We start from the raw sequence: 13,967 nt of genomic DNA on the forward strand, positions 1-13,967 counted from the left end.
GTCTTATTCAATCAGTACAGGAAGACAACAATGTGCTTCCTTTTTTGCAAAAACAACTTCTGGTGAAAACAAAAACCTTCAATTTCAGCTCTAGGACAGAACTTCATGCTGCTTGGGGGCAATCCAACCTTACAGACAAAAATCAGGGCACAACACATAGATCTATAATCACAGTAAAAACAACTACGCTGCTATTTTTATCAGTCGAAATCTGTCTTTAAACTTTTAAACTATTGCTTTATTTCAGCAATGGGGGAGAATAAACATACAGAAAATGCTACTTTGTAAACATTGTTTTATTGTTCCCATAATAGTTCACAAAATAAGGCAGATAAATGATTAATAACAGTCTATATTCTTTACATGATATCAATCCAGATCAGGAGGTTTAGGCTACAAACGCTGCAACTTCTAGACAGTTTAGGCCTGAAGTTTAGTGCAAAGGGAACCTGATCCAGATCGGTGTTAGGTTTATACTGCATAAAAATGAAATCAAAGAGTAACATTAGTTGCAAATATTATTTTTATATGACAGCTTAGGTGATGTAACATTACAAATCCCTGTTGTTGCTGCTGAGCAGTTTGGGGTAGGATGTGCCGATGGATCGGCCGTGCCGATAGACAACCAGCTCCAGCACGTACTCGTCCACCTTCACCACCACAGACGTCATCTTGTCAGTCTCCATGAGGAAGATGATGGTGAAGAGAGCCACCTCAAACTCTGGACTGACGCCAATAAAGGAGCCGCCGACTGGCTTCACCAAGCCTTTCCAGCTGAACTGCAGGTTCAGGACGTGGTCATCTTCATCTGGCTATAAAACAGTTAAAAAAAAAAGTTCATTAAGGGAATCCTAAATGTATTGGTTGCTCCATCAAAAAGGAAACCCAAGTGTTCAGTATTTTGACACAGTATTTTCTTACTGTATCTTTGTTGGCTCTTGCTTTGTAGCCTTTGTAGTCCACATGGTCGTGTTTTTCCTGCAGGTAGAACTGGACCCAGTTGTGAAGACCCATGACCTCCTGGCCATACTTGGTTTCTCCCACAAACACGTGTTCAAACCCACAGGAATCCTCACTATAATGTATGGTTACAACATATTACAAAGACAGTTTATTAAGCGCCCATGTGTGCCCTCATTCATCCTGAGTTCGAGTCCTTTAATCACTCTATTGCCTCTTATCTGGTGTATTTGCATTTCCGCTCAGATAATGGCTGAACACACACAAAGGTTGACACAACCCCTGACTCTCCTTTAAGAAACAGCTGGCTATTACACTCAACCTAATTATAACACACGCAATCTTAAAAATAAATTCAATATAACAAGCAAACATTAAGTTTGACCCATCCACTCTGTTTTTTTCCTTAAGATTAAAGTAGTTTCTTGACCTTGGAAACAGCAATTTGACTGAAAAAGATGTCTGCCTCCCTCTGGAATAATGGCTCCCCCTGCTGTTATTTTGAAACTCACCCTCCGTTCCTGTCTCTGTGATACAAGCGGAACCAGATGTCATAAAGCTGTCTCTTGAACTGTGCTGTGTCTGACGGCGACTGCCCCTTCCTGACCAGATACTTGTGAGCACACTACAAAGAAAACGTAGACAGTGTGATGACATTACATGGTCTCCAAGAACAGTTCAGAAGTATCGATTAAGTCATGTAAACAGGAAAAAATTGCAAGCAATGTAGGGGAGACATCTTGTTTCATTTAGGACACAAGTTAAACAGGATAATTCATCCAATAGCGGTGCAAATCAAGCGTGTGTGTGTACTAGTGGTCTCAAATTGTTGTAATGTTACTGCATGTTTCTTTGATGGGATGTTATAAAACAAGAAAGTGACAAACAATGTGAAAAAAAGAACAGAAAATAGTCTGGCACAAACTGTAGTATCATAAATTTCATTGTTGACCATGGAAGTTGGTCTGTTTCAAGAAAAGCCCTGAATCTTCCATGACAACTTGCAAACTTTCAAACTTCCAAAGATCCTGTGTTAAACTCAAAAGCTCCAGGACCGCTACTCAACTGATTTTGTTTTGATTTTTTTTTGTTAATCAGCAATATTTTTCACTTGAAATTGTTATTTTTGAGCACAAAATATAATCAATTACATAAACAAATATTAACTAAGGACGCTCAGCATTAAAAAAGTTCAATTACGGTAATATTTCTGTCTTCACACATTGGACATTGGATAAGATATATTACAGCATTATATTTATATTATGATAGGCATTTTGGATAGTATAAAGTTAACAACTACAGTACTGAATCATTTATACAGTCCGTAGCTGATATTTTGTGTGTCAGACATTCTCATGTTCATTCTTCCAGTGTTTTCTCTCAAATGTGTCTTTATATGTCAGGAAATCCTGAAAAAAAAAATTTAAAATGGAAAGAAAAACTTTGTTACGGACAGTTTACAGATTCGTCCTTAATAATTATAAAAGGTGTCACAGAGTTGAGAACAACAGTGGTGGACAGAAACATACAGCAGTATATAATGGCTGATGCCTGATTTTGTAGGAGTCACCTTCATATAAATGTCATATTCTGACAAGAGTCTGTCTACATATCAGGAGGTAACCCGCTGTGTATTCAGCTGCTGTGCAGTATCAGTGTGTTGTTTGTTTGTTGATGATAGGTGCATTAAAAAGATGACTCTCTCTCTCTCTCTCTCACAGCTACTGCACCTTCATGACATCAGTCTCCATGATGGAGTCGATAAAGAGCCTGTTCTCTTGAAGCTCCTCTGTCGTCACTGTCTCCGATACACCTGTGGACGCCTCATAGTTGTCCAGCAAGTTGATGAAATCTGCATTAAAAAGAAAAGACACATGCTTGAAAAATGAAATCTAATGCTCTAGCAGATGAGATTCTGGACAACAAGGCTTGAATGAAGTCCTTCTTACGCGCGTACGTGTCGATGCTCTTGAGTTTGTCTTCGTTGACGTATGTGAAGAGCGGAGCCCGGGCTCTGTCTCTGGCATAGTTACTGCCCTGGGCCACATATCCTGCCCTCCCCTGAATAAAACAAAGACGCACACAGACATCAGCATGTTGCAGCTGAAAAGGGCAGGAAAACTGACTCATAGTTAGTTTTACTGGCCATTCCTTGCACAATCTATGAACTTTTAACCACTGGGACTTAAATGTCAGGGTAACATGGAATGTTACAAAATGAAAGGATACATAAATACATTTTTATGTTGCTCACAAAGACAAAAAAAAACATCTATAATCTGTGTAGAAATACTTTCCAAATTGACAATCTGATATTTCTCTGTGTTTTATATAATTATAAACTGACGGTCTCAGAATTTTTGGGCAATTTGAAGACATCAGCTTGGACATATATTCCATTTTGCCACAGATGACACAGATGCACTGTGACTCCCCTCAAGACAGGGTTTACACGGGTTAAAAATCTTATGTATGTGCACAGACTTGTAGAAGGAATGCTTTATATTGCTCTCAGTGTACTACATAGAAATAGACACAGTGAAGATCAAGGACTATAGGAAGTGAAAAAAAAAAAATGAAAATACACAAAAGCATGTGAAAAGTAGGTAGTTGGTTCTACAGTTTATTGAGAACACTGTGGCATCATAGTATGTGTGTATGCAAGTCAACTGCCCTGTTTGTTGTAAACGGCACAATTAGTGGCAAGAAGCATCAGAAGTACTGCAGAGAAATTAATAAATAAATCTGGATTACATGCATGTATACATGTCTATTGACATTATATGAAGCATGCAGGATATATATTGACTGACAGTGCATGAAGATGTGTACATGTAATAAATGTTGCATTTTAAATGGTTAAAATAACATAAAGGGGAAGTAATAGGATTTATTGACTTTGGAAACTGATTCAACTTCAATCTGTTCCTTTGTACTGCATGTACCTACAGATGAGTGTTCTGCATTGCAGAGAGGCCATGATGATGATAGACTGCAGGCACTGACCTGAAGGGAAATGATGTAATCAGTCCCCGGCCTGAGACGGTTGCTATCCAGACGCCAGAGTTGGTTAAACACCTCGGTGAGCTCCTGGCTTGCCTGCTGACTGTGAAAAGGCACAACTGTATCAGTTTTGATCATTTGTTTTCAAACTGTCTAGAAACAGTGTTAGGGAGCCCAACACTTGAAAAACAAAACAGAACCTTATGCCTACATTACCCAAAATGCAACGCTGAGTGACATCACATGCAGCTTTCTCTGGAGCCACAAAACTCTTAAAAGACAACTTTTCACATTGTCATGACGCTGGATCATATTTGTGTTTGTATTTGCCGCTGATCTGTCTCTCCTCCTTAGTGCTGTGTGTGAGCAGTCTCTCTCTGAGTGAGTGTGTGTGTGTGTGTGTGTGTGTGTGTGTTTCTGACTGTGAGCAGGTTGGACCTTCTGATTGGCTTGCTCAGCTTGATTGCTGGGGAACCCTTTTTGAACCTCCGGCTGACTGCAATCTCCCTCTTCCACCGATCTTCCACTCCTAACCCGGACCAGTGTCTAGTCTGACTGATGTATTTGTTTGCAATGTAAACCAGTTGTTAGTAACTCAGCTGCTGTGTGGCAGCATAGTAGGAAGGAGAAGTCGTTTTCTTTGATAACCCTTTTTTCTCTTGTTTATACTGATGTAGGAATTAGGGAAGACGCATATCATGCTATATCTTGGGTTCCCCTGGACAAGGGGTGTAACAGCATATGCAGTAGTACTCCCAAAGACCTGTAATCACACTACAATGTGTTCAATTGCACAGCTGTGCAGAGTACTGGGGGTAGACAAAACTGAAACTGTACAACAAAAATGAGTCTTGTGACAGTGAAAGCATTACATTTTGCAGTCTGCTGGCGTTTTTTGTTCGTCGGAGAGAGAAAATTCAAACAACAGACATTTTGACTTCATATTGGAAAAAGCACAGCTGTTTCTAATAACATTAACGAGGCCTCTGTTTCACTCAAGTGTCCCAGTAAGTTGTGACAGCAAGCACGACACAATGAGCATGAAACAAAAGCTAAATGGAATTCAGCTGTCATTTTATAATTCACATCGGTACTTTCCCAACTGAGACGCTGGTTTAAAAAGTAACGCATGGTCTTGGTTCACAGAGATGATTAACTAACAGGTGATAAGCTTCCATTCCCTTTTTGATCAACTTGCATTATCCACAACTGACCAGAGTGAGTTTGGAAGTGCCCTTTTTTTTTTTTTTTTTTTTGCCCCCACCACTGATTAACCCAATAAAACATGTGATGGTGCCGTTTATAGAAACTCCCCCTTCTCATCATGGTGCCCTGCTGGGAGAATGTGCTGCTTGATTAAATCATGCAGATAAAAGACAGGAAGTCGCTGCGACGTATCAAACTTAAACCACCCCGTTTATAAAACTCTTCCATGTGGCGCAGTAGATAACAGCTTGTTTCAACATACTTCTTGGTATTTTGGGCCATTTTTGTATGAAGTACTGTATACGCTATATATACACATGAATTTAAAGTTAACATCCAGTACACTCAATTAAAGAAAAAAAGAAAAAAAAAAAACACCTCCACATAGAGAAAATGTTTAAATTAGCAGTTTTTTTTTCTAACAGAGTCTGGCCTGAAGCAATCTTCTGTTTTCTCTTCCCAGGGACCTGTTTTGCTCCTGGTGTTTTTCTTTTGTTGTGCAAAACAATGCAACCAGGAAACTAACAGACCAGTAGGGAATAGCTTGTGTGCATTGAATGACACTGCCTCCATCATTCAGTTACAACAGTGTGGCACTAAACAATGGGTGTAACATGAGAGAGACCAACAATAACAACAAAAAAACCTCCCTTCCAGATGCTGTTTTGTGATGCCACTAACATCTGGTCACAGAAATATGATTCAGGATACAATGTGAGACTCTGTATTGCACCTGCTCAATCTCATCATCATTGTACGTTATCTTCACAAAAAGGCACAATGAAAAGTGTCAGGAAATCACAATAAAAGCCCCACCCTTCCTGTTGTATCAGAACAGAGCTGATCTTTGCCAGATTGGGAAAAACCTTGAGTAATAACCAACAGACAGGAAGAAGCACAGTGACACAGAAACTTCTCTGTTCTTACATTAGCCCGGACACGGCTGTGCACATCACAAGAGAGGAAGGCTTCAGTTTCACTGGCGCAGATGTCTCTCCTCAAATATGTCCTGTTTGTTCTGTTGTATAATTCAGCCCCACTAATGACTACCAGACTGTGCTGCACTCTACACACAAACAGTTCCTCACACAACTCTACAAACCGGCAATCTTCACTGAGAACAGCTGTTGCACTGAACCAAACAAGGACATTTGTTTGTTTTGGAATCAACAGGGCAACGAACACACACAACTTTACACTGTCTCAACATTAAAATCAAGAGACACTTGAAGAAGAATCCTGTTTCACTTTAACAAGTGTTTACAGCAAATATTTATGGATGGGAAGGAGACAGAAGGTCGGAAAGTGGCTGACAGTGTCACTAAACTGTTAAAACATGCACATTACAAACACAAAAGATGATCTTTTTGGACAGTAAGTAATTCTGATCAGTCTCATCCAAGACTTACCCTCTTGCCATGTTTCTTTTCAGTGGAAAAACTTACTCTGACTTCCCATCCTCTCAGAAAAACTACCGTCCCACGAGAACTGTTATCTGAGCTGTCAGTCATGACGTTTCCAAGGAAAGAAGCCAATCACAAGACAGGACAACGTCCACGCCCCTCCCCTTGTCATAACGGGGGTGGGTCCCATCTTGTGGGCGTCTTTAAGATGGAGGAGGGCACACTGTATATAATGTGGGCTTTTCATAGAGGTGAAATCATGATTACAGAGGACAGAAACACTTGAGACTAGTTTTGATGACTGCTTTGGCTGAGAAATAGTTATTAGATTGTAACTGCGGCATCCTAAGTTACAGCAAAATATCATGAAATTAAGGCAGAAATAGCCTGACAAACATAAAGGCCCATGGTTTCACTGGACTGACATGTCTTGGAAAATGAGAGTAAACTGAAGCTTCTTGTAACAAGTGTTTGGATTTAGTCAGTGACAGAATGTAAATAAGTACATATACGCAAGTGTTATAATTAAGTAAAATATTGAGGTACTTGCAGGCTACTTTACTTGAGTATTTCCATTTTCCACTTCCACTCCACTAAATTTTGGAGGCTGACCCCAGTGCTAATCATATGGGTGACCGAATTACTTTACGGTACTTTTCACATATATGTCATATGTTAAAAAAAACCCTCTAAACCAGCAAACATTTAGTTTTTTAATCTCATATCTCATATAAGGAAATCAAAATGATATTGATATATCTTGTTACTGTACAAAAACACATACAATATATTATTATATATCAATTGATTATGTTGTATGTTTGCCTAATATAAACGCCAGTTTGACCAAATTAATTAAAAGCTTAAGTCAGAGTGAGAAAAATCTATGAAATTAACTTTGAGGTTTTTTCAAAACATCTCAAAATAAATCCTTACCAGATTTTAAGGAGTTTTGGGCTTTTAATTTGAAAACCAATATCCACCTGATGGAAGGAAGTAGACCTTTGCGCAAGCGCAGCAGCTGCACGCGTACTTTTGGAGTGTAGATACTTATACATTTTCATGTTTCGATAGGTTGACACCGCTGTTCACCTTGTTATTTTGTCTCTTGTGCTTCTCATTTAGGTCTCTGTTTGAACTTTTAACAGCTGTTGCGATAAAATTTACACAGAAAAAGCTGAACTTTAACGGAAGCTAACTGGCTAGCTAGCTTAGCCCTACGAGTGGCAGCATGGCAGCTGTGCTGGAGCTGGTTGTTGGGAGCTACGAGCAGGTCACCATGGGGTACCGAGTAAACACTGATGAGAAGGTAAGCAGGAGTGTCTTATTTTGTAGCTGTGTATGATCTTTAATATCTAAAAGTAGTCTGTGTCGTACTTTCTGTTCTCTTGCACTTAACAACATAAACTGAGCTGTTCCTGGTGTTGATGGGGGCAACAACAGCAACAACCTGTGTGCCATACTGTGAGCTAATGTTGGAGGTTTTCAGTGGGATGATGCGCAGTGTAACCTCAGTTTTTTAATCCAGTTGATTATTTTTCAGAGCATTTCATTAAGATGCCAGTCACTTCATAACTGTGTATTTGTCACACAGGAGTGGACAGCCAAGGCAAACTTCACACATCACGCTCATATGGCTTCTATATCAGCTGTTGCAGCCAGTGAGAAGTTTGTGGTCACAGGGAGTAAAGATGAGACCATCCAGGTGTACGACATGAAGAAGAGAATTGAACATGGAGCTTTGTTGCATCATGACGGTGAGATTTTTGGTTCTATTCCCACAGGGGGCTTTGTAAAGATGTCTAAGTGTTGTTGTTTTTTTTGGGTTTTTTTTTTGCCGGTGTTAATATCAATTTGACAAATTCCTTTAACTGTGTTCATGAAAGATATCAAGAATTCAGTTGAGAGAAAGGATATATGGAGTGTCAGACAGCACAAGACAATGTTTTTTTTAATGTTATAGCAGCCACCTTTTATTCATTTAGTACCATTATTTGTGTCAAAATCCAGTGGCGCTCTTCTTTTAAATCTGATTTGGAAAAAACAGGGATATTAAGAAAACAAAAACTAGCATAGAGACTAGTGCACACCAGTTGCAGTCAGATGAGTGCTTAGAATAATAAAATGTAAAAAATAAAAGATAAATTCAAGCAACAAAAAGAAACATCAAATAAAGTATTGCATGTAGGTGATTTATTTATTATAATATATAATCATTATAAAGCAACATTAGCCTGTAAATACAAATCTAGATAAAAAAAGCAGACGGGGGTATGTTAAACCAATACATTTAAATAAGTATAAAGAATAAAATTCAGGCCAAACCTCCCTTTACTGCACAGGCACCATCACCTGCCTGGAGTTTTATGATTCTACTCACTTACTAAGCGGAGGAGAGGATGGACTCTTATGTGTGTGGACCACGAAGAAATGGGAGTGTCTGAAAACCATCAAAGCTCACAAGTAAGCACACAGAGAGGCACTGAGATCCTTGTCTTGTCTTGTTTTGTATTTTGTAAGTGATTTGTTGAATCCACTCGCTTTCCTCAGAGGCTCTGTCTCGTCGCTGTCCGTCCATCCGTCGGGGAAACTTGTGCTCACAGTTGGGACGGATAAGACTCTCAGGTACAACACAGAGCTCCACTGGAAAATCTGTGAGGCAGATTATTATTGGATTAAAGTAGAATAAAAAATGACTGCTGAACCTGTTTATCCTTCAGAACGTGGAATCTCATTAATGGAAGATCAGCCTTCATCAAAAACATAAAACAGAGTAAGCCTACTCTTCCATTGTTTAAGGTCTTTCACCAGATTTATAAAGTCTGAAATGACTGAAACCTCTTTTTCTCTGCACTCCTCAAAGATGCACACATTGTCAAATGGTCTCCAGACGGGGATAAGTATGTGGTTGTGGTGAATGACAAAGTTGACGTGTACAACCTGGAGACGGCCTCTGTGACAGGAACGATAACAAACCCCAAGAGGATCTCATCCGTTAAATTCTTAAATGTAAGTTCTCCAAATGTAGTCCTATTCCCACTAGACTAGAAGAACGTTATTGTCCACCTGGAGCAGGAAAGCACATCAATAAAACAAAGATCTAGTGTAACCTGTGGACCTCTAGTCATTTGTAATAATTGTAGGGGATATATTTGGTCTTAATCCTGTAAGAATCTGCTACATCGGTAATTCATAGAGTAAGAATTCTATCGCAAACACAGCCCGAGTGTGAACTAACATACCATCCGATTGTGTTTCAGAACTCCGTCCTCGCTGTCGCAGGAGATGATGAAATTGTGAGGATGTGTGACGTTGGAACACAGAAATGGGTGTGTGAGTTTAAGGCTCATGAAACCAGGTATGTTCATATTCCTTGTTTTTACTTAAACAGATCCGCTGTGTATGTCTGAAAGGTTATTAGGGGTCAAAGTCTTAGTAGTTGCATGTCTAAAAAGATATTTCTTATGCTGAGAGGTTAGCTGCACTTGTGTTTTGTATTGATTAAATCTTAACACACATTTTTATTGCTAAAATTATACCACAATATCTTCATGTCTGAGAAGTATTTCTGATAATAATCTCGTGCTATATTGGTGAAAAAGTGAGTGAACAAACATCCTTTCTTTTTGTGATTACAGAGTGAAAGCCATTGACAGTTTCATGATGAAGGATTACTGCGTATTGGTGACGGCCTCAAACGACGGATTCATCAAAATGTGGAAACTCCATCTCAAAGAGGCACGTCTCTAGTGGAATTTATGAGCATTTGTGTGGAAACCATTTACTTCTGTCAACAAGGTCCCTTAAACACCAACTTTTGCAATGACTGTATATTTTAAAATAACTTTCTAATAACTTCACCTTCTTGGTTAATAAAGATAATCTCCTGGTGCCATAACCTGTAGGCATATATTTACTTAACAAAGCACAATACTCATATTCAGGTATTCAGATTAGTCAAATGACATTGTTTTTACCTGCCAATCTGCTGTTGACCTTTGAAAGTCCTCCTGCTGTCCAACAGGAGCTGGAGTCTCCCACTCTCCTCGGGGAAGTGAACACATCAGCCAGATTGACGTGCCTCGCTGTGTGGAAACCGTCTTCAGTGCCTTCCTCCACCTCTACTGAGGAACCAGCAGCTGCTAAGGCAACAACATCTCAAGGTAGTTTTCGTCACCATCATGTTATGAAGAGCTATTTGAGCTGTAAATATACGCAGGCATATTTAGGTGTTTTGGTAGTTTTAATAGGAATGGTGCACCAGTGTAACACCCTCTGTTTGCTCCTGTCCACAGAACTTGCCAGTGACCTTTTAAGGACAAAAAGAGTCCGAATTGCAACAGAGGAAGTCATTCTGGAAGATGAGAGCAAACCCAAAAAGAAGAAAGATGGTGGAAAATCAAACAAAAAATAATAAATATGTTTTAGTATTCAAGGACTTGTTTTATTTGTTCACGTTTGTTCTTTGCAGTTGCCACAGGGAGGTGATAACGTACAGCTATTTTATGAATGTGTTTGCTGTCAACATTGAGAAGAAAAAAAGTGCCAATGCAAAATGAGATGGGCAACAATAAAGATGTTTTATAATCCATGTGCTGCTTTTTATCTGGAGTTATATTCTCAAACATGCGTTCACTCATGATTACCACAAGGGGGAGATGAAGCTTGACTGGTCATTTTAATCCTGTTAAGGATGTACTTTTATTTGGTGTGTTTGAGTGTGGTGAGGTGGTCAGTAATCAATTATCAGGCATTGCACTATGGTGCAGACAGGATGTCATTGATTAATAAAAATATGATGAGTAAAAATCCTTAGGCTTTGGTTTGAAATGATACCAGAAGGGAAAGTATTCCAGGAAACATTGGAGGATTTCAGGGGCAAAATCCAAATCCAATATATAAATATATGTATATAAATGTATAATTTAATGTGTAAATGAATTAATGTAAACATAATTACAATAAAAAGGCTAAAATAAATTGAAAAGAAATGCTTAATAAATACATGATGTATATTGAATAATATAAGGCTTGAATAAATAGATATCTGATTTAATGTCTAATTGTCACTATAGATAAATCATTTAATTCAATTCATACATTCTATATTTCTTTGAGTATTTATATTTTTACACTTTTTTATGCCTTTATTCATTTGAATATGTATTTATTCCAACATCTATTTATTTATTTAATTATCCTTTCATTTACCCTTGGTTTACTTTTATTATTGGTCATTTACCTGTAATATGAATGTAACCTGAAGCACTACACACTGTGGTACAGTAGGTGGCAGCAGCACCTTAACACGCTGGTTTGCGCTGTTCCATTAAAACTAAAGAAGAAGAAGCACCCGGAAGTTACTAGTAACAGTTGATGGGAGTTAGAACTTGTTTTAAAACTGCTAAATATACATTTTTACCAAAGTTTTGATTATGTTCGGGACATTTTATTTGAGGTTTTGAAATATTAAGTATTGGCACTGTCTTGTCGCCATTTTCTTGACGTTGTTACGCCGTTGAGCAGCTGCAGTACAGTGGAAACAGTCTCTACTGTAAACAGTTGGTTTGTGACATGGCTGTGGACTGGATCGGGTTCAGCTATGCTGCTCTGGTGACAGTAGGAGGACTCATAGGTTATCTGAAAGCAGGTAGGACACGTGTAGGTAGACACAGCAGGTAACTTTTAACCAGAAGTCTCTCAGTAGAGTCGGTGGGTGATGTTTTAGACACTGGTCATTGGATTAGTGTTAACGTTACTGCAGGTTCTATGTTGTGCTGTCAAGTGATGGACGTGGACATTGTGTTCGGAGAGTTCGTGTAGTGGGTTAAAGGTCAAATAGGACATTATGATTATGAGGAGGACAAAATCAGATATTTAATCAAAGTAAAAGTAGAAATACAACAGTCTAAACATACTCCATTACAAGTGAAAGATAAAAGTAGGAACACTATAGTCTAAAAATCAGTGATGATTGTAACTAAGTACATTTACTCAATTACTGCTTCAATTTTGAGGAATTTGTATTTAAGGACTTGAGTATTTCAATTTCCTGCCACTTTATGCTACCACTCTTCTACATTTCAAATATTGTGCTCTTTATCCCACGACATTTATTTGATAACATAAATTAAATGATGCATAAAAGCCAAAGTTGCACATTTTAAAAAAGCACTGGAACTGAATAAATAATTAAAGAAAAAGCACTGTTTCTAAAAAATTTAGTCAATAATCAGTCGTCCTCTAGTATCCAGTGTGTACACACATATAGATATATGATACATTATCTACTTGTGTATAATTTGCACTTCGATACTGAAATACAGCAAATATCAGATATATTAATATACAGATGTGTACCCAGTACTATTTATATGGGTGACTTTAACTTTTGCCTATGTAATATTTCAACACAGCATCTTTACTTTTGGTCCCAAAGAGTAAAATAGCAGGTGCAGCTTTGTTTTGTATTCCTTGCATTGGATCAACTGTCATACTGGGTAAAGTCCATTACAGACAGAGGAGGTGGATATACCAGTTTATCCACCTTCAGCAGCATCAATAGAGCAGATTGCAATGCAGGCACAAGACATGACCCCCACTTAGATTTTACAGACGGCAACTATGCTAACTAGAGAGTTGAGAATCCATGTAATCTAACTCAACATTTATATAATAAACCCTAACTGTGTTTCCTCCACAGGCAGCGTCACCTCTCTGGCTGCAGGGCTTCTGTTCGGCCTGCTGGCTGCCGTCGGTGCTTATCTGGCATCTCAAGATCCCAAGAATGTCTGGCTGTCGCTTGGTGAGCTAGTTTAGTTTAGCTGGTAGAACTGTGACAGGTTTTACACAACACATGACACAACTGCTTCCCTCTGCTGTGGAAATGCAGGCACCTCGGGAACTCTGACGGTGGTGATGGGACTGAGATTTCTCAACTCCTGGAAGCTCATGCCAGCTGGTTTGATGACAGTAGCGAGGTAATCCACAGTCCTTGTACTTTCTGACTGTTCCTGGGATAGTCAGTTACAGTATTCTGAACCATGTCAACAAAAAGGAATGAATACATTTACCGTTCCACCGTATCCTGATATGAATGTTTTTATTTTCAGTGGACTGATGCTGGTGAAGATCATTATTGGAATGACAAAGAGACCACATACATCTTGAAAGTTTCTAAATATAAAGTATCTTCTCTCTGTGTCTGTACATATTTTTGACCAAAAACGAATATCACATTTGTGTGCCAACATAATGAACATTTACAAATGTTCCCTCTGTGTAGTCTCTAGAGTACTTTGTATTCTTTATTGCCACCATCATTCCCACCACATGACATGAAGTCTGTTCTCTGCATTTAAAGGACCAGTGTGTATAACAAGGGTCCTCAAA

General features: G+C 38.7%; 3 protein-coding genes across 4 annotated transcripts; 2 read left to right on the forward strand and 1 right to left on the reverse strand.

Moving 5' to 3' along the window:
- Positions 1-278: 278 nt before the first annotated feature.
- Positions 279-6,642, reverse strand: LOC119011890 (poly(U)-specific endoribonuclease-C-like). 2 transcript variants are annotated; one of them, XM_037085336.1, is made up of 7 exons: positions 6,582-6,642; positions 3,970-4,069; positions 2,913-3,024; positions 2,694-2,815; positions 1,473-1,585; positions 922-1,075; positions 279-812 (listed from the first exon to the last, which is right to left on the reverse strand). In XM_037085336.1, exons 1-7 carry the CDS (start codon positions 6,590-6,592, stop codon positions 552-554), a joined length of 873 nt encoding a protein of 290 aa, XP_036941231.1. In that variant the 5' UTR covers positions 6,593-6,642; the 3' UTR covers positions 279-551. The 2 variants fall into 2 exon arrangements, with proteins under 2 accessions (XP_036941231.1, XP_036941230.1); XM_037085335.1 differs by lacking the exon at positions 6,582-6,642 and adding an exon at positions 6,100-6,142.
- A 917-nt stretch (positions 6,643-7,559) lies between these two features.
- On the forward strand, positions 7,560-11,166 carry pak1ip1 (PAK1 interacting protein 1). The gene is made up of 10 exons (XM_037083762.1): positions 7,560-7,884; positions 8,170-8,332; positions 8,918-9,038; positions 9,126-9,200; positions 9,296-9,348; positions 9,439-9,584; positions 9,836-9,933; positions 10,214-10,313; positions 10,600-10,738; positions 10,871-11,166. Exons 1-10 carry the CDS (start codon positions 7,807-7,809, stop codon positions 10,987-10,989), a joined length of 1,092 nt encoding a protein of 363 aa, XP_036939657.1. The 5' UTR covers positions 7,560-7,806; the 3' UTR covers positions 10,990-11,166.
- A 739-nt stretch (positions 11,167-11,905) lies between these two features.
- LOC119011029 (transmembrane protein 14C-like) lies at positions 11,906-13,776 on the forward strand. The gene is made up of 4 exons (XM_037083763.1): positions 11,906-12,225; positions 13,279-13,380; positions 13,468-13,555; positions 13,688-13,776. Exons 1-4 carry the CDS (start codon positions 12,150-12,152, stop codon positions 13,743-13,745), a joined length of 324 nt encoding a protein of 107 aa, XP_036939658.1. The 5' UTR covers positions 11,906-12,149; the 3' UTR covers positions 13,746-13,776.
- Positions 13,777-13,967: the final 191 nt, after the last annotated feature.

This window comes from Acanthopagrus latus, chromosome 21 (genome assembly GCF_904848185.1).
Source record: "Acanthopagrus latus isolate v.2019 chromosome 21, fAcaLat1.1, whole genome shotgun sequence".
In the NCBI taxonomy this organism is placed as follows: domain Eukaryota; kingdom Metazoa; phylum Chordata; class Actinopteri; order Spariformes; family Sparidae; genus Acanthopagrus; species Acanthopagrus latus.

What these genes read in the sequence shown, in the direction of transcription:
- LOC119011890 (XM_037085335.1), bottom strand. Translation starts at nt 6,125, where the DNA reads ATGTGCACAGCCGTGTCCGGGCTAAT. An exon ending in CACAGAGACAGGAACGGAGG is followed by an intron (nt 1,076 to 1,472) that starts GTGAGTTTCAAA and finishes CATACATTATAG; the next exon opens with TGAGGATTCCTGTGGGTTTG. An exon ending in CAAGAGCCAACAAAGATACA is followed by an intron (nt 813 to 921) that starts GTAAGAAAATAC and finishes ACTGTTTTATAG; the next exon opens with CCAGATGAAGATGACCACGT.
- pak1ip1 (XM_037083762.1), top strand. Translation starts at nt 7,807, where the DNA reads ATGGCAGCTGTGCTGGAGCTGGTTGTTGGGAGCTACGAGCAGGTCACC. An exon ending in AAAACCATCAAAGCTCACAA is followed by an intron (nt 9,039 to 9,125) that starts GTAAGCACACAG and finishes CGCTTTCCTCAG; the next exon opens with AGGCTCTGTCTCGTCGCTGT. An exon ending in GGGACGGATAAGACTCTCAG is followed by an intron (nt 9,201 to 9,295) that starts GTACAACACAGA and finishes TTTATCCTTCAG; the next exon opens with AACGTGGAATCTCATTAATG.
- LOC119011029 (XM_037083763.1), top strand. Translation starts at nt 12,150, where the DNA reads ATGGCTGTGGACTGGATCGGGTTCAGCTATGCTGCTCTGGTGACAGTA. An exon ending in CATAGGTTATCTGAAAGCAG is followed by an intron (nt 12,226 to 13,278) that starts GTAGGACACGTG and finishes TTTCCTCCACAG; the next exon opens with GCAGCGTCACCTCTCTGGCT. An exon ending in GGTTTGATGACAGTAGCGAG is followed by an intron (nt 13,556 to 13,687) that starts GTAATCCACAGT and finishes TTTTATTTTCAG; the next exon opens with TGGACTGATGCTGGTGAAGA.